The following is a 19,142-nucleotide window of genomic DNA, read 5'->3' as shown; positions in this document are numbered from 1 at the left end:
AGAACTTCGTAGTAGGACGTGGCTGTAGATCAACCTTTCAGCCTTTTGTGCATGCTTGTTACTTTAACTTTTCTCTTGCTCCCTGTGATTGCAGAACTTGAGGAAAAGTTCAAAAACAATGAGAGGCGGATGGAGAAGCAGCGCTTGGAGTTGGACAAGCTGAAAGACAACGCAACTAGTGTGCGGGACGAGATCCGGCATCGAGTGCAGAACTACAACACCTGTGTGCGATGATGCCTCCTGCGTGTCATCAGCTGCTGTAGTAGAGGAGAGTTAGAACTGCTGTTGTGACTGGAAAACAGAAAATTTGTCACCAATGAAAATAAAACGCTGCTCTGGAGGTTCCTCCATTCTTTCACTGGTATTTCAAGTTTTACACATTACCTGCAAGTGTTATGTCACAGAAATGCCTTCAACTGTCCATGTACTGTTTGAGTCCTCAATATCACTCCTGCCCTTGGTGGTGTTCATGTATTTAAGCTATTACAATAGGCGGATAACCTGTGAAGAGCATTTATTTCACTCTATAGCCAATAATAACGGATAATAATGGAATTGATTTACTGTATGTGGAAAGACTATATCAGAGTATGTTATCAGTTACCTATACCAAAAGTGCTTTCAAGATGTTGAGTGTTTGTGTTGCTTGACCACATTAGTATGGGGTGTACACACTGACATTCCTATTAAAAATTTTGAAAGTACTTTTTGTGCTTTTTCTTTAATTATAACGTACAAATATTCATATAAACATACACTGTGAGGTGATATGATGAAGACAAAGTCAATCTGACACTTTATATAAATGCATCATATTTGTGTGAGACTGTATGCAATATTTACATTACTTAAGAAGGTATGTTGCTTCAGTGTTTTGCTACACAGGGGAACCTTATACACAGTTAAGTGTATAAGTTCAATCCCATATTTGTCTCTCTTTGCCCACAGCCTTCATCTCTTCTCAATTTACCACCTCTGCAAAAACACAGCTTCTACACTCACTCAAAGTTACACCTAATAGATCTCACCCATCATTAATGCCGTTAGTTAATAATGATAGTCACTTTGCCAGCCTATTGAATCCCTGGCTCAAGTTACAGAAAGTCATTTACCGCTCCAATTTTTAAACATTTTCAATTTACAGTAAAAAAAAATAAAATTCAAAGTGTGACACAAGTGGCTGGTGATGGGCCGACACTAGCAAGCTGCCCCCTGAATCTGCATCTTGCCAGGCCTGTGGAGCATTTTAGCAGCTTTTAGCTGAAGGTTTTGTTTTACAACTTGACTGTTTTTGTTCTGTCTCGTTGTTCATACGCATGTTGTTTTCAGCTGAGGATTCGGCATTTTTCCAGCTCTAAAAACCAAACTGTACGCTGCTGTTTCCCTATTAAGCATCCCAGTTTGCTCTTGACTAGCTGGTGAACATTTTGTGGCAAAAGAGCCAGAGATTTTTTCTTGGGAGTTGGAGGAGAGCAAAAATGTAGCTCAAAGAGAATGTTGACAACTGTTGTATTTGTCAAGTTGCCAGAAACTGCAACTCAAAGTCAATGGTGAAGCTGATCTAATTGAACTACACACCCTCTGATATATCCATACACACAGCACCATTTTATTGGCTAATTGTAACTATGTTGCTGGGTGGTATCTTCCAAGTCATTAGATGGGTGTGCTAAATGATATGAAAACCTCTGTGTGAGAGTGCAGCATGCAAAAGACGAACAAACAAAAACCAAAAACAATGCTAACACATGGTGAACTTTCACCAAATACTGGCTCTTATTTCATTTAAGTGTCAGGGATCTGTTCTCAGTATGAAAGGCCTATTCTCTCTTGGTTGTGGCATTGGATCCTGGTCTCTAACAAAGAGGGGCTGTCCTGCAGCAGCACAGGGAATGTGCAATATGACAGAGGTTTATAGCAGGCTTTGTTCTGGACGACGATCTGCCAGCAGTGAAACACTGGCGCACATCAGAAACAGTTAGAACTACGTACTACTCCCATGTGAAATGATCTACATGTGCAATGCAGTGGATTACATGAAGTCAACAACTTTAGTTCATATAAGATTGATTCATTGCACCAAACTTAATTTCTATGATATTTCTTATCCCCGGACATAACTATTAGTCACGCCGTGCGGTCCACCTGCGTGGCTGGGTTGGTGCTTTCAAGCATAGAATCTGTGATAACGATCACGGCTCCTCATTGGATTAAACCAAAGGGAATCCAATCCGTCCTGCAGGGAGCGCGCATTCCTGCTCACGGGGACAGAAAGGGGGCTCGTCGGAAAACATGCAGCGGGTTACTGGAGGGAAACTTGACACAGGAATTACTTTGAATTCATTTTGCTTTAGCAGGGGTTTTTTCACACTCCATTATTGCCTACATAGGACCATGTTGATAAAGTGAAGTACATAATCAAGTAGCTTTTGTGCCGTCCTGGTATGTTAACAAACTGTTTTAAAAAAAAAGCAGGTAAAGCAGCCAAATAAACTAAAAAAATAAATATAACATAAAAATAAAACAGACATGACAGTGAACTCAAAAAGAGAGTATTGTGCTATGAATCCAGTACCAACACCTGGACTCACCTGTAGAACCTCCTACTCTGAGGACAGTAACACTTCTGGCAGGGGTAACTTCTTTGGCACAACACCATAGCTTTCCTTGTATGTTTATTTACTTAAGCACTGCGGCCTAGTCATATTTCACATAGGAATCATTTTAAAGGTTACTGTATACATTACGTATAATCTGCTGGAAGTTAACCTATTGTAATATAGTGGGGGGGGGAGCAGATTGGTGGAAGATACTGTAAACGGATTTGCATGGACTCATGACTAAACACCTGAATAGACGGCTCTGGGTGATGACGTGTTAATAATAATAATAATAATAATATGTTTTGTGAAGACGTTTCACCTCTCCTCTTTCACTGGTAAAACGTCTTCACAAAACATAAAGAAGTCCAGTTGTTATCTTTCTAAACTAATCGAAAACTCATTTAAAGAAAGGCAACTGGGTGTGCTTCATCTGCCCACTGAAGGAATCGAACACGCGACCCAAGGATTCGGCCCATTTGTGCGCATTAAGAAACTCCGCTCCAGTAAGTCCGGCCCAGGGTTTCCCGGGCAGAGAAGCAGGAGCAGAAGAACTGCTCAGCTCCGCTTCTGTCCGAGAACTCCGCAACAAGTGGACGAAGAGGGGCAGCAGAGAAGGAAACGTTGGAAACGCGACACAAACGGTGAGAAGGTTTAAGATAATGCTTATGATCAGTTCATTTCTGAAATAAGAGACAATCAGTTATACTTAGCTCGCTGGATAGTTGAAAGCAGTTTATACTTTTTTTCTCCTTTAGTGAACCGGTTTACAGAGAACAGAGTGGCAAACGGTGATTTAAATAGTAGAAACAGAGAGTGGATGAAAAAAAGTCTGTGAAGGAGTCCTGGTTGTCCTCTGCACTTCAATTGTTGGTCGTCAATTGAAAAAAAAAAATCAAAGCTTCAATTTTTCCCACATTTTTAACTTTTCCCAACGCTCATTTTGCACCCAGTAACACAAAACCCGCCTTTAGTTGTTACTGTGTATGTCTAATGATGAGTGTGTTGCGTGTGGCAGGTTGCTGCGGCCCAGCGGGTGGATGCGCGCTCAGAGATGCGAGCCTCGGTTGCGGTGCTCCTCTGCGGTAAGTAACCTGCGCACCCTTTGAAGTCACTCCGTGTTTTCTGCTCCATAACAAACCCTCAGAAGCGATTCACTGAACGGATATGGCGGCTATCGAGCGACTTCAGGTCACTGGTCCTGCTTTGATTAGTCTGTGGAAGATGTGTAGCTTTGTTAATCCTGTAAATGCTGAGTTCAAAGACACGCAAGACCTGAAGGGAATACAACATAACAATAGCAGTGAAGTGAGATGGTCGGGGTCATACTCCCTTGATGCCTGCACTTGGTTCATAGAGTCCCTGTCAGTGAGAATGCGCTGTGATCAGCACAGTTTTCACTTGTCATGATGGAAAACAGGGAAGAAGACTGCTTTGCAAACTCATTTACAGCAAGCAAAAAAAGTCAAGAGTCAAGAACATTTCTTTCAAAGTGGCTTACACTCTAAAAAGATTTCTCTAAGCCTCGATGGTTGGAGTCAGGAACTATACCAAGGCACTATCAGAAACAGTAGTCTGGATGTGAGGCTCAAGGGATTGCCTTTTACATTTCCCTGTGCAGAGATAAGATAGCTGGTGTTTCTTTTTTAAGGGCCCCTGGTGCCTTCAGGGCCTCAGGGGTCGTCTGTCTGCGTCTCTGTCTTTCTCTGGGTGGTGTTACCATGTTTTACGGTCCTCCTAAAATGGCCCAGTTGAATCCGCAAATAGAGACACCCACTGCACACATCTAGCGCCTACATACTTTCTGGATGTTAATGGTAAACACACAGGTTTATAGAATGTGGCTCACTCACCCATGCGCACACATTCACACTCCAATGAGTGTATCGGGAGCTACTCAGGGTTAAGTATCTCGCCAAAGTATCCACGGGCAAGATGCAGGCTGGGGCAGCCAGGGATCAATTGGTAGATAATGTGGTCTGTATCATTTCTAAGTAATCTTCTAGGTGAATGTGTGAGTGTGTCCAGCGATGAAGCTAAGAATTGAATACAAAGACATATCTGATTTAAATCTCTTTTCACTGCATCCTTCATTTGTTTAACACAACTTACACGGTACATGTGGGCTCCACTCCAAGCTGAGAGGTTGTGAGCTACACCTCTATTTCACTGCCTGATAACCGTCAGTAAATGCATTTGAATGCGTTGCTCCTTGCAGCTAGAAGCGAGTGTGCTTATTGCTGCAGTTAAAGTCTATGAGCGCCTGCTGTCAGGCCTCACTGATCAAATCTGCAGCTCTTTGTGATGGCTGACAGAGCTTAGTGGGAGGTTTCAGGACTGAAGTTCTGTCAGTGTTGCTGGCCTTAATGTCTCAGAGTCACATCAGAATAAACTTTGCAGGACAGTTTTTTTCTTTCTAAATCTGTCTGAATTGAATATACCCGTGCCCTTTGGTGCCTGTAATGGTTTACCCAGAGCTGCTTTTGTACACATTTTTACACAGCTGGACAATAAAGCACCGCATAATCCCATCACGTTCATATACTACTAACCAGCCAGCCCCGGTCCTTCTTGTCTTGCGTTTTTCCTGCCGGATGGCTCACTTACCAGCTTGCTGTGGTGTCGGTCCTCAGAATCATCACTCATGTGCTTCCCTGGAGAGAATCTTGTTGTGGCGGACAGAAGTTGGCCACAGTAGTAGTTCTATTCAAGAGATCCACTAATGAGCAGAACAAGTTCTGCTTTTGGCAGCCGCACCACAAGAACATGGAACAACCACGCTTGTGGTTCATGGACAGGAGAAACAATTACAGCAAGCAATAAACCTTTTACTCTGCACACAGCAGGCCTGTGTGTGTTGTTTAAGGGTATCAGTAGAAAATGTAACCACGCAGGTAAAGTGTAGGTCAGAGTTGATTCTCAGTTTTCCCATTTAGTAAGTCAAGAAGGAAAAAGGGATAAAGTGGGCTATAAATATGATTCCTCAAAAATTCCTGGCAAAATAAAAACAGTTTTTAGGAGAGTCAGGTTATGAGAAGACTGAGAGATGGAAATGACATGGAGCAAGGTTCAGTTCAGTCCAGCCATGGACTGTGGGCTTAACCCTGCAGGGGATAGAAGCCATGTACTCGTGTTTTATCTTTAAGCAATTAACAGCACTCAAGTCCAGATGTAATGATGGCGTTCTGTCAATTAAACCTGATCAAGTCACAGCCAGCGCACAGCTCATGAATCAGATTAACAAGAGCTTTCAACACGTCAATTACCAACAATTAAAAGTAAAATACGTCTTTGCTTCTGGTCTAATCTTCAACGCTATATACTTTCAGGAGTTTGATTAAAGGTGACTTTTTCAGGAGCTCACAGGCTTCAGCTTAAGTTTACTAAATTGGACAGAAGGACAGAAGGAACGATTAATGTGGTGAACTCTGATTTGACAAATGACTCCTGAGGATCGTTTTCAGACAGAGGAAGCTAACCCACTGCCAAACATAAATAAGAATTAAAGATAAATAGACTGACCAAGTATATCAGTAGGCATAGGACCTATTCTGTGTCATTTATGGCGCCATTATATCATCCTTGGACTCTAATAGTGTAGCTTTGCATTCACAGTTCAAAATAATCTTTATGGTCAAAATCACAGTGTTAGCAGCTGGAATAAGTAGAGAGAGGTGGGAAGTGTTTGACCTGATAAACCTCCCGCGCTGTCATTACTAACATTGGGAGGTGTCCATTCAGATGTCTCTGAGGATGAGCTGTGAGGTCAAGGGTCAATTCCAAACCCACAGGTCAAAGGAGGGGTTAATTGGCGTGTGTCATTATGTGTGCGCGACAAAAGCGAGAAAGGACTCAGGCTGATCACAGGAACAAAAGAGTCAGCCATCCCTTCACTCTTCTTTTCTTTTCACATGCTAGTTTCTTTTCTTCATGACTCCAGTTAGAAGTAGGAGCTGCAGCGAGACGGCCATATGTGTTGGTGAAGCACAAATAAGCTCTGGCAAAAAGGCTAGTTACCTTTAGACGCCTACCTTTAGTATTCGAAACCATTTAAAGTGCAGTTGAAGGAGGCACCAACTCATCATTACTCTGTAGGAACGAAAGGAAAGAGCTGGGAATGAGAAAGAAAAGAAAGCAAGCAAACCTGAACATAAAAAAGGGATCTGGATTGCCTCATCGCACAAAGTAAATCCTCTGTAATACACCTTTCTTGCAGGTTTATGTGTGTAGGAATTTGGCTTTTTTGAACTGCTGATACCCTCCTCGTGTGTGTGTGTGTGTGTGTGTGTGTGTGTGTGTGTGTGTGTGTGTGTGTGTGTGTGTGTGTGTGTGGGCAGGTGAGAGCTGGTTAGGCAGTGGGAACGAGAGAGTGTGTTCCCAAAGCCTTTGTAAGCGACAGCCTCCGGAAATGTGCAGATGCCAGAACAATGGTGCACTAAAGCCTGCTAACCACCAGTACTAGAAACAGAGAGAGAGGGGGGGAGACAGAGCCTGATTAAATAGAAGGGGGGTGGGGGGTACAATCAGGATAGAATCAGGACAATGAGAAAGAAGAGGGAGAGAAAGACTTTAGACACAGGGGTGGAGGGAGAGAGTAAACCTGTTTGTATAAAAGGACCATGAGTTGGGTTTCCTGGGCAGGAGCTTTTCTGGATGAAAAGGGGAGGTGCAGATAAACTAAAGGAAGGAGGACTTGAGGATGGGGGAGGTGATGGAGAGGAACAGGAAATGGTGCTGGCCTCATTAAAAACAATGAAGTGGCTGGTGAAGTTATGAACCTGAGTGGAGCTGCTGTGAGTCTCAAGGAGAACGAATGCGCAGCTGTAAAGAAGCGTGACCTGTGACCTGTCGTATGAAGACACACGATTGCAGACACATAGCTTTAGTTAGCCACTGTAAATGTTAATGACATAACACACTTTGAAAAAATCACAATGTTATTATTATTCACAGAAACATGTGAGACTAGGGAAAGCACGGTGTAGTTTAAAGTGGGCCTATTCTGCTCATCATGTTTTAGCTCCTCCCTGTTTTAGAGGTTAAGGACACTCTCACTTTAGGCCAGCTGTTTTCTGATTGGTTTCCCTTTGTAAGAGCAGCAGGTGGGTGGGGCTTCTGTGCTCATAGCTAGCAAGGATTCCTTGAGATGAGACTAATCCCATAAAGATCAAAGAAGGGAATAAACATGTTAAAGAGTTATGAAGCCTGAGCCTTTGGTTAACATGGATTAATTGTTCACACAATCTTTGTTCATGCTTAGTATGAGCATCATCCATTGGAACAGAATATACATCCAAAGGAAGTAAGGACGATTTGTGATGTGAGCGTGCAATCAAAAGTATGAAAGGAAAGCAGTTTTTATGCTAGATTAACAAATTATTTTCAGCAAATGTTATGAATGATGTTATGAATGGATACTTTTTATTCAATAAGATGTGGCTCTAATATCCACAAGAAGCAGAAATATGAATGTCCTTTTCCTTTCCAAAAACTGTGGCTGCACTGTCTTTATGTTTGTCAGATGCCAGGAGCTTTTATTGCTACGGGCCACAGGCTAAGTCCAATAACAGGATTAATGGAGTTCTGTAGCATAGCTTGTTAAAAACTAGCTATGCTCTCAGACGCGACCACACCTGATAGCAGACAAGCAGCAATTAGAATGTGACGCTGCAGTGTGGGAGGGTTGAAGGAAGGAGACGGAAGGGAGGAAGGACAGAAGGAAAAGGGGGATGAAGTCGAGACAAAGAGAAGAAGAAAGGAAGAAGGGAAGGATGGATTTGGTGTGCTTAGCATTTTCTTGAGATATTTGAAATTTTACTTGAGTTGCAGTGGAAGAAGTCACAGTGTGTGGTGCTTTCATCTTGGAGGCCTGTAATTACACACACACACATGCACGTGCGCATACACACCCCCCCCCCACATGTAACCATGTACATATATAATGTTTCTTGTAACCTTGGGCTACCTGTTTCATATGTTCCAAGTCACTGAATGAACAGTCCATGATTTACTGCTGAAATCAGATATGTATACTCCACAAAATGATGCATTAAAAATGTACTTCATTGAATATTATACTGCCCCCAAGGATTTTGGAGGCTTGTTTTTTATAAGTCATAGTTACAGGCTATTATACACTAATGAAAACATGGATGTAATGACTACATGCAAGTGGATCTATATCTTGCTCCTTTCAGGCAAGCATACAAGCTCCTACAGTGTGGCCTTATGGTCTTAGGTCATTGTGATTGCCCCGCCATGTTACAAATACTGCACCCATTTTCTATCTCCGTATTTCCCCACACCTCTCTTTCTACTCATAAAACTTACAATGGCTGTTGCTTCAATGCAGGAAAAAAAAGAAACCTTCTTTTGTGGCTGCTGCAGATTGTGGTACATAGAAGAGCCTGCTGTCTGTACTGAGTCAGACCCCGTTAGTCCTCTTTTTGGGAGTGTTTTTTTTTCTTCAGGTAAACGTCATTGTTTCACCTTGTGAATCCAGTAGGTCCCACACTGCAGTGGAAAGAGAAAGGCCGGAAGAGCTTATAAGGGGAATTTCCTGTAAGTGTGCCACACCTGCCCTGAGCTCCTGCAGTGAAAAAAGGGTGAATAGAAATGCAAAAAGACCCAGTTTGAGATACAGAAAACTTAACAATTCTTGGTTACCTTTGCTCCTCTCTCAAGGGACTAATGGGGTCATTGTCAGTTCAGACCTGGTATTACAAAATGACTTCATGAAAGCAGTATTCCCCAGTGTATTTTAAATTGTGCTCAGAGGATCTGACCTAAGCCTCAAGCCACACAAAGGTTACCCTCCTCTCTTTTACACATGTGGCAATTTCAGCATTTATCAAGCCGACACAGTGCAATTATGTTATTAAAGTCACTTAGAGTCACATACAGGAATGTGAGCACAAGAATAGACCACACTAAATGCTAATTTCAAGTCCCATGTGATGCTTTCAGTTTTCCCTCTAAGTGGAGCCAGATTTTCTTCATCAGGCACTCTGATTAGCACGTCCAGCAAACGAGTATGGAGTCTGCTCGGTGCTCTGGGTCACCTGCTGACCACCAAGGCAATTACACAGCACCGTAATCACTAAAGAGACCCACAGGAGTGCAGTCTCTTTGGTTAAATGACCGAAGGAAAAGCTGCACCCAGCATCTGGTGGCCAAGTGTGCCTCGTATTTGGTGGATTTATTGACCTTTAGACAACATGGCAGGGGGAGTGTGGCTGGTAGATCATTTTTAGGTTACAGCAAACATCTCACACAATCCTGCTAAATCTGACCTGCAGTGTTTCCATAACTCCCTCTGATCACATAAAGCTTACACTTTGTAGGTGTTATGTGATGGGACTCTACTATTTTGCCAGTTTTGCAGTGGGGACTTTAACATCAGCAGCATTTAAAGATACCGTAATTGCACAGCATAGATATATATCCACTCAAAGTTAGGTCTTGACTCCTTCTATCCATCCCAGCTGCAACAGGGTGAAAGATGGGGTGCACCCTGGACAGGCCACCAGTTTGTAAGCCTGTTTGACCAGTTTAATCTCCATAAAATGGAGATTATGCTGGATAAACTCACGAATATATGAATTATTCATGCAATCTAACATTTGATTGTGTTGATGTAGCTGACTAATGTATGTGAATTTCCCATTTGCTCATTCCCTGATGAAAAAACAAAATGCATCAAAATCATGCACTCTGTTTCACGTTGATGCTTCTTTGGATGTAAGTACTCAGTAACAACAGACATGTGGGAATGACGGCTTGCGGGGTGGGCACTAAATGCACTTAGCATGTTTCCCGTACCGCTAAGATAAAAACAGACATTGTTCTAGCTCCTCACTCCCCTGCCCACCTGTTACTCACAGTGTCTTGTTCCATATTTTCTCTCCGGTGCGGAGCAGCTCAGACATCTCCAGGACGGGACAGGAATGTGAGCATATCCTCTATTCCAACCAGCTGCTTCTCAGTGCCATGCCTTGTTAATGTAACAGTCTGTGTAATGGGCAGCGCCTGGCCTTGCTCACTGAAACTCTTGCGTTTTAGATATCAATGCAGGCGGTCAGTAATAAACAGTTGGGAAAGACTCAGAGGAGACGTCGGAGTTTTTATTATAGAAATGATTTGAAATACAAACTTTAATTGGTTTAAGACTTCACGTGTAAATGAAGTGAAATGTGTAAATAATGGCTTGTGTGTCTGTGGTAACTCCAGTTACTGCAGTTTTGAATTATGGTGTGCATCTGTAAGATGTCTCAGAGAAAGCGTACTAGAGCCCTCCATGTTAGCCTTGTTGATTATGACATTTTCCCCGAGATCCATGGCCCTGCTCTTAGGGTCTGCTTTTGTAATAATAATTTTGAGATAATAAAGAAATAATTTTGCTCTTATTCAGTAAAACTTTTGTCTCAGCCACTGATTTATTAGATTTTACAAGAATTTTGACAGATGTCAAGATTGTCGTGGGCCCTACGCTTAGCCTTGAATCTCTAACAAGAAAGTAAGAAATACAGACACAGTATCGTCTCTGCTATGGACATCATTTACTTAAATGATGGGTTACATCAAGGTTAGCAACTATTTTTAGGAAGGAGGCCTTTTTCAGTAATGAACAAGGTTAGCGGGAGGTCAGAGTGGTGAATCCACCGCTCTGACCTCCCAGTGCAGTAGACATTAAGGGAGGAGAGAGATGGGAGGTGAGCTGTGAGGTGAGGAGGAGGAAGACCAGCTGGTTGTTTGGCTGTGGGAGTTAACCGTCCATCAGCTAAGTGCCGAGCAAAGAGAGGACGGAGACGCATGGAAGGGGAATGTAAACTAATTAGCTAGGAGAAGTTAAAAATAAAAGCAGTTGACTTCTCTTTGCCGGGCCCTTAAAGCAGCTATGCCATGGTGACTGCTAAACATATCTGTGGTGCCTTCTAGTCCCACACTGTCTTATGTCATGCAGCTCTTAAATGATGCTAATCCTGTCTGTTCACTTCCCCGGGTGAGCTAATATTGGATCTGACCCTTCCATCATTTTATTAATGTTGGATGCATGTATTGTCTGTGTTCTCCCAGCAAATACGTGTGTCCTTACGTGCTTTCTCTTCAGTCCAATTTTTGACTGTTTGCCTTGGTTTCCTGCAGAGTTTACACTGGTTCATGTGACAGCAAACTGTCTTGCCAGACCGTGCTTCTGGAATGTACCACGCTGATGTCACATCCCACTCACACACACAGAGCTAGAGGTTTTCATTAGTCTGTGGATTAGATGGGTACAGCTGAGTGACAAATTTAAGGAAATTAAAGAGGCAAACTGAAAGAAGGAAAACCGTTTTACAGCTTTGTGATGGTGATGATGTGAAACCATATGCAAACAAAGTGTAGCTGATTTATTCCTGTAGTGAGCTGCAGGCTTCTAGTTGGAGGTGATATCAGTACTTGACATATTAGCCCACTACCATTCAGATTTATCACAGCTGTTGCAGTGCAGTTTCATCTCTGCACAGATTATGCATGCTGACTTTGAAAAACTAACAATATATTAATCTTAGGCTAGCTAATATAGTTGGTACTGAGTGAAAAGTATCGTTCTAACAGACTGTTCTCCTTCACTTTCTCAGTTTGCTTTGTGTGTTTGTTAGGCGAAGGTGTGTAGTATAAAACCAGACACAATTTCATAAAAAGTACTGAAGGTTGCAGATTCTGTCCACAAACTTTTACATTTTTAATTGTTCTTTTTTCCCCACATGCCAGTTTTTACAATGAGAATGTTTCACTGGTAGAAATCTTCTGTAATCTGTCACCAGTCTCTAGGCAGCGAAGAGTTACAGTAAAGTATGTAAATGCTGAGAGCAAAGGAGGTCATCTCATGCTGACAACTGAGAAACATTTCTCAAGAGTTTTGTGAAATAGTGCCGATTTAATGTGGTATATGGTCTGCTTATAGAGAATGGTCAGAATTTGAGTGCAATCAGTGGCAAGTATGAAAGGAATAAACAGGGTTCGTACGGGTGCTTGAAAATGCTTGAATTTTAATATTGTCCTTTCAAGTGTTTGTATTTTGGATGCGGTGCTTAAAACTGCTTGAAATTGTAACTGTATTTTATTCACAAATAACTATCTGATTGAATACTTTTCTTATCAGATAGAGAATTAAAATGAGCCGCAAAGTCTAAAAGCTAAATTTCTCCACCTGAGCTGCCTTGCTGGCAACCTTATCCTTTTAGTATTGTTGTGTGGTGCGTTTTTCTTTGTTTTAGCAAAAGGGTAACAAAGGCATTTAAATCAACCTAGGATGATTTGTTTTCATTTTCACGTGTTGTTACTGAGGTGATGTGAAGTGAAACGTGCATCCTTGTTTTTTGGGAATGTGCTGGAAAAGCTACAAAATTCACCTTGATAGTGCTTGAATTTGACCCTGAAAAAGGTGTATGAACCCTTAATAAAAGCAGACTTCACTTGGAGGAGGTGTGTGTGTGTGTGTATCGAGGGTGGTGAATTCATTTCTGAAAGCTCCGCAGAGTTTAATCTGTATCACTGCCTCTGACAGTCAGAGACTTTCCTTATGTGGAAGACCTTTCGCCTGAGAGCCAAATTTAACCATCCAAGGGCATGAATGTAATGATTTCATGTCATGTTTTTAACTCAAGCTGAGAATAGGTTAACAGCTGTTGGCAGTAGTACACGACATGGAAAGCAAAAGCAGTTTTTACGGTCTGATGTCAAGATTATTAGAGAACAAATATAAATAAATAAGAATGTGCTATGTGGCTGCAAGATGATGTACAAGCTACATTCAGTATGGTTTTACTAGGGTGTTACAAAAGCCTGGTTGAACAGCACTGTTTTGCAGCCTTTGTGACACACACACACACACACACACACACACACTGCACATACCAGTAGCAGTGCCCGAGCCTCCCCTTTTTTCTTTCAGCTGTCACCCCACGTTTCACTTTGCATTCCTTTAATGACAGTATATCAGAAAAATTGAGGAGAAGAAGGAAGGAAGCAGCTGATGCACTGGATTGTCCTTGTGACATGGGCCTTGACATCCCCTCACTTCCATTAGTCATCAACATAATTATCAGTGCTGCAGTTTTTATTATGTTCTTGAAAAACTGATTAAATGATTAAAGGTAGTTTCCTTGAACCTAATACTGCTCCCTCTTGTTTTTAGTGCATGTTTGTGATCAAAAGTTCAAAGGTAAAAGCAAAGATATGCAATGTAAATTGATTTAAAACAAAAGTAGATCATCCGATAAGCCAGAATGAGCAAATGGCATTTTGTTGGTTGGTAAACTATGAGGGTTATAGGGTCACGGTCCAAGTCCAACAATGTTAGGTCCACTTTTAAAGAGACATTCAGTAATGCCAGCTAACAGCAGCTAACAGTGACACAGACATTGGTGCTTACCCACAGAAAATGTCAGGATATCCTCAACAATTCAGATCAGTACTGCTGTCATTAGACAGAAGAAGAGTATCTGCGGTAAATGGGGGATAAACAGTCTAGAAAAGTCAGCCATTGCTGTTTTTTTCTGCATTATCCTTGGATTATGTATTTGGAATTGTAAGGGGTAAGAAAACGGAATACAGACTGCAATTTAGTGACATCTAGTGGTAAGATTTTATACACTGGACCTTTAAAATCTGTCTGATTACTGTTGTCCTCTTCTTCTTCTTTTGGCAGCCCCCTTTAGGGGTTGCAACAGAGGTTCATTCATTGGAAAAAATATGTATTCCCTGGCCAGTTGGCGATTGTGGAAAGCTGCTTGCTGTTGCTAGGAAAAATTGTTTGCAGTAAAACACATGGTGCTGCACAGACAACCTCCTTTGCATTTGCTTTGGTTGTTGGCAGATTTCTGAAGTCATCAGTAGTTTCTATGGAGGATGCTGACTTGTTTGCAAACAGTTGCCAACCATGTGCTAAGCAGTTGTGAAACTGTGAAGCTAAAGTTAAAAAAGGATCCCCGCTCTCTTCAAAGTTTTGTAATGTGTTAGTTTCAGAATGAAAGTTACAGCTTTAACTTAGAGGGTGAATAGTCCCTGCTTCTGCTTTGCATTGTTCTTTTTTAAGCTTCATTACTGCTAAGTGCTTAGTTAGTGAGTGTTTTGAGACAAGTTGGTGTCTTCCAATTGCATGGAGGTTTATGGTGCAGCACCGTCTTTGTGACCAATCTGTTCATTATCCTACATGTCTTGTTTTTACAAGTGGTGATGTCATCCTGGGAGCACAGCGTAAAGCCGGTGAATTTTTCACAGAGAGATAAAAGACATCCAGAAACCTAGTGATTACACGACACATTAGATGTCTGTTTTACTCCTCCACCCTCTCCTCTCCACCTCTGATACATGTACACATGAACACCTTTGAGAGTGTGTCAGTAGTTTCCCAAATAGGTATCAAGTAGCATCTGTGTATATCCTCTCATTGTCTGCACAAAGGCTGTCTCTCTTTTTTCTTTCACCCATCAAACCATCCATCTGACTCGCTCAGTGTCCTCTCAATGTCAGATTTCTTTGATAATAATAACTGCTCAACAAATCCTCTAACAGGTGTCTTTTGTGTAATCAACAAGCACACAGTTGTTCACTTAAAAGGGGGGCTACAAAAGGTTAAAGTGCCTTTAAACTGTCATTTGAGCCATGAGTTTAAATACATTAATGAGTGTATCTTCATGCAGAAGAAGATAGAAGAAGTGTTGGTGTAGATGCACAGGTGTGTGTGAGACTGTGACCTCATCTGCTTGTTGCGCACTTAGCTTCAACAAATGTGAAACTTTGTCAAATGCCAGTCAAACACAGGTTTCCTCCGTAGTGTATGTCAGGATTGGGTGTGTCATATGTCAGTGTCCATGCGCTGTTGCCATCAGGCTCCTGTCTGAGCTCTCAGGTCATCTGACCCAGCGGTCCCCAACTTTTTTTGCGCCACGGACCGGTTTATGCCCGACAATATTTTCACGGACCGGCCTTTAAGGTGTCGCGGATAAATACAACAAAATAAAACTAGTACCGGTACCGAAAAAAAGAAGATTTATTCATAACACATGTGACAAGACCCAGGAAAACCGAGTTAACGATAAAAACGATAACAAAATAATGCTAAAAACCGATAAAAACCCTGAAAACCATACATTTCATACCCAAGCCTCAACTCTCGCGGCCCGGTACCAAACGACTCACGGACCGGTACCGGTCCATGGCCCGAGGACATATACAAAAATCTAAGCAGAAGCTCTTAGGGGACAGAGCGTTCCCCATTGTTGCCCTGAGGTTATGGCATAAATTGCCTTTGGACATTAGACAGTCACCTGCATTGTCCATATTTCAACTGCCTCATCTGAGAGTATAAAGGTATAGCAGGTATAGCACCTAGTCTTTCCTTATGTGTGTAAGCATTAAAAATATCAGTGTTTCACAGAAACGCCCAATTATGCAGAAGGTTGATGTCATGGCAGGCTCACAGTAGTCATTTAGACGAACATTACTCCCTCTTGAGAAAATGAGCTGAAACTGAGGCACATAAAAGGTTCAAAATAAGTGTGCTGTCAGTTAAGTTTTGGAGCCTTGCCCAAAGGCTTTCAGAATCCCACTGGCTCACCAAGATCTCAATAAATGCATGTAGTTTATTCTGCTACAAAAAAAGTTCATAGTAAGTTGTTAAGTGTTAGCATTTTATCTTTTAGGGCCATTTAAAGTGCATTCATAGAGAGGGAGGGAGGATTAGAAACACCTGTTATTTGACAGCCCATAGACTGACAACAAGCACCCGAAGATCTCGTCTCATACCAGTTTCCTCATAGCAGTACATACACAAACGATCAGAGGTCCCAGGAGGAGGAACTCACGTCAAGATGTCCGGTGGAATGTGTGATGGCTGCTGCTGGTTGTCATGAAAGTTTATGAGGTTTATTTTAACTCCCACACATAGCACTGCTGTTCAGTCACAGCGAGGCTCTAGTTTTGTATCACCTAGACGCCCTGTCTCGGTACTTTGTGGTGCTCACCAAATCTATAAAAAACAGGTGTTTCTGCTTTTTTACGTAGCTTACAAGTCTGGCTTAGAGTAAATAATCACATCCCTATTATAATCACCATCAATAAAAAGGAAACCTGCATTGGCTTCTTCCCATTGGCTTTTAGCCAGCGCCTGTGCTCGGGTCATTTCTTTGGAACACATCAGAGCCTGTTAACCTTCAGAGCTGCTTTGACATAATGTTGTCCCAACACTGAAATATTTCTTGCTACTGTTTGATTGAGAATTCAGCTATGACTTATTGATAAAATCAGATTTTTGTTTTGTTTTTTGTATAGCTGAGCATTATTCTTTGTATGTGGCCAGTACAGCATATCTTTATTAACAAAAGTGCTACACTGTCAAAATGCACAAAGAACAATAGCACAGATGTCACACTGCTCATGCTGTTGTACAGATATGGACACAGAGGTCACTGAAATCTGTGTTTTCAGTTTCATATATAATATCATTGATAATCTGTAGAAGCAAACTAATTTGTACATAGTTATTTTTGACCATTAGCTCATATTATTTCCTTACAGGGAGTGATGTGAGAATTTCCTGATGTTAAAGGCCATTGCTAACTATATCTGCCACCATTTCAAAAGTTTCTCTTTGATATTTTGCAGGGACTCACAATGGATGTTGATGAAACTAATGCAGCAGTATTCCATTGACTCAAAGCTGCACATGTTTAGTTTCACTACCCATCCTAGAGTCTTTTCCTTGGGAAGTGATAAGAGCTTGTGATGTTGTCTAAATAATCAGGTCAGAATGGAGGGTACTGATTAGGTCTGCTTTACTTGCCAACTCAAGCTCGTGAGTGGGTGCACTGCTGGACAGTGATGCAACCATTGTTTCCTGTTCGCTTTAATGAATTTCCTGTGTTCTTTCCTTCAGTCCTGACTGTTGCTGTTGGTCACGACCCCAGTCAAAGCCACGGCTGTGCCCATGGCAGCTGTTACCCAGCAACTGGGGATTTACTGGTTGGACGAGAGAAGAACCTTAAAGCCTCATCCACGTGTGGAATGAGATGGAAAGAGCCTTACTGCATTGTCAGTCATTTGCAGGTAAGTGTTTTTGTTGAACTCTGCTTTAATCTCAAGTAACAATTGAAGGAGTTAAATGTGTTTCTTCACTACATTCTGTCTGTGACTCTGTCACACTTCCTATTTTGCTGTCCTGCCGCAGGATGAAAAGAAGTGTTTTGACTGTGACTCGCGACGGCCTTATAATCCACTGTACAACACCATCAGTCACCGGATAGAGAATGTAATCACTACCTTTAAGCCTCACCGCAAGAAGTCCTGGTGGCAGTCTGAGAATGGTGAGGAGACTTTATGGTCATCTACTGATTTCCAAGCCAAGTTTTTGAATAAAATCTCTTTGGGAATCATCTTGTTGGTGCAAAAAACCATTTTACCTGTAAATGAAAATAACTGAAAAAAAGCAGCTGTTGTCCAAAAACAATGTTCAAAAACTTTCAGAAAGCCTGGAGAACTATTGCTAAAAACAACTTTAAAACTGTAAGAGAGTCTAGCTCTTTGGAAGCAAAATATGAAGACATGAGGAGTGATTTTATGATTGATGAGACCTACAGTGGGTTTTTGTTATTGTTAAATGTCTCTTAGATTAGCGTGAAATTTTGCATAGTTTTCACACTTTCCTGTCAACCTCAGATGTACTCTGTGTTTAGTGTGTTTTGCGAATATTATCAGCATGTGCCAGATCATGTTAGCATTCATGTTAGCATGTAGCTTAAAGACTGCTGGACATAAGAGCAGTAGACTCATCATATTCCCACATAGCAAAATTGGTATGGCCCTGATCTGGCCCACACAATGTGCTTACACATGTCCCACATACCGCAAAGAATGACGGCCCTTTGGTGGCCCAGATCTCGCTTGCCTGAGATGGGCCAGCACAAGGAGTATAGTATTGAAACATGGCATTTGGGTCTTCTAACTAAAATAGGAAAATAGGAACATAAATAGTGCCATCATTGCCAGACCTGGCCCACATCTGGTTGACATACACCCTGCCATGACACCGGTCAGTCAGAAGTGCCAGTTTAATACCAGATCTGGGGCAGACCTGTTTTCTATGATCCTGGGCCACATAACCCAAACCACAATCAAGCTAGATGGTAAATGGCCTGCATTTGTATAGCGCTTTACTTAGTCCCTAAGTACCCCAAAGCGCTTTACACTACATTCAGTCATTCACCCATTCACACACACATTCACACACTGATTATGGCAAGTGCACTGACAGAGGCGAGGCTGCCGGACACCACCGGAGAAATACAGTATTAGTTTTGTACACTTATACACACACACACACACACACACACACACACACACACACACACACACACACACACACACACACACACTGTGGCCAGCATCCTCTGAACAGCTACAGATGTCCTTAATAACAGAGTGAGCTCTGCATGCTGTGGCATCTGAACAGAGTGAGGGAAAAGGAGAAGATGAAAAGTTAAGACTCTGATGTCAAAATAA

The 19,142-nt window shown here is 41.9% G+C and overlaps 2 protein-coding genes across 4 annotated transcripts in view; both read left to right on the top strand.

Moving 5' to 3' along the window:
- Positions 1-696, top strand: part of lamb2l (laminin, beta 2-like) — a 63,112-nt gene extending 62,416 nt beyond the window's left edge. For both annotated transcript variants that reach the window (XM_085261082.1, XM_085261081.1), the window contains exon 35: positions 95-696. In XM_085261082.1, the coding sequence (XP_085117208.1) occupies positions 95-234 (140 nt within the window). In that variant the 3' untranslated portion in view covers positions 235-696. The remainder of the gene's footprint in view (positions 1-94) is intronic.
- A 2,438-nt stretch (positions 697-3,134) lies between these two features.
- The window catches only part of lamb2 (laminin, beta 2 (laminin S)), a 43,640-nt gene continuing 27,632 nt past the window's right edge, over positions 3,135-19,142 (top strand). For both annotated transcript variants that reach the window (XM_085260771.1, XM_085260770.1), the window contains exons 1-4: positions 3,135-3,244; positions 3,619-3,685; positions 17,521-17,690; positions 17,812-17,947. In XM_085260771.1, coding sequence (XP_085116897.1) covers positions 3,655-3,685; positions 17,521-17,690; positions 17,812-17,947 — 337 coding nt within the window. In that variant the 5' untranslated portion in view covers positions 3,135-3,244; positions 3,619-3,654. The remainder of the gene's footprint in view (positions 3,245-3,618; positions 3,686-17,520; positions 17,691-17,811; positions 17,948-19,142) is intronic.

The sequence above is a fragment of the Mchenga conophoros genome, linkage group LG20, assembly GCF_057382185.1.
Source record: "Mchenga conophoros isolate Kocher_MC1m ecotype Shallow Benthic linkage group LG20, M_conophoros_male_GT1.1, whole genome shotgun sequence".
NCBI classification, from domain to species: Eukaryota; Metazoa; Chordata; class Actinopteri; order Cichliformes; family Cichlidae; genus Mchenga; species Mchenga conophoros.
The sequence above is the reverse complement of the archived record's forward strand: the minus strand, read 5'-3'. Positions and strand labels throughout refer to the sequence as shown.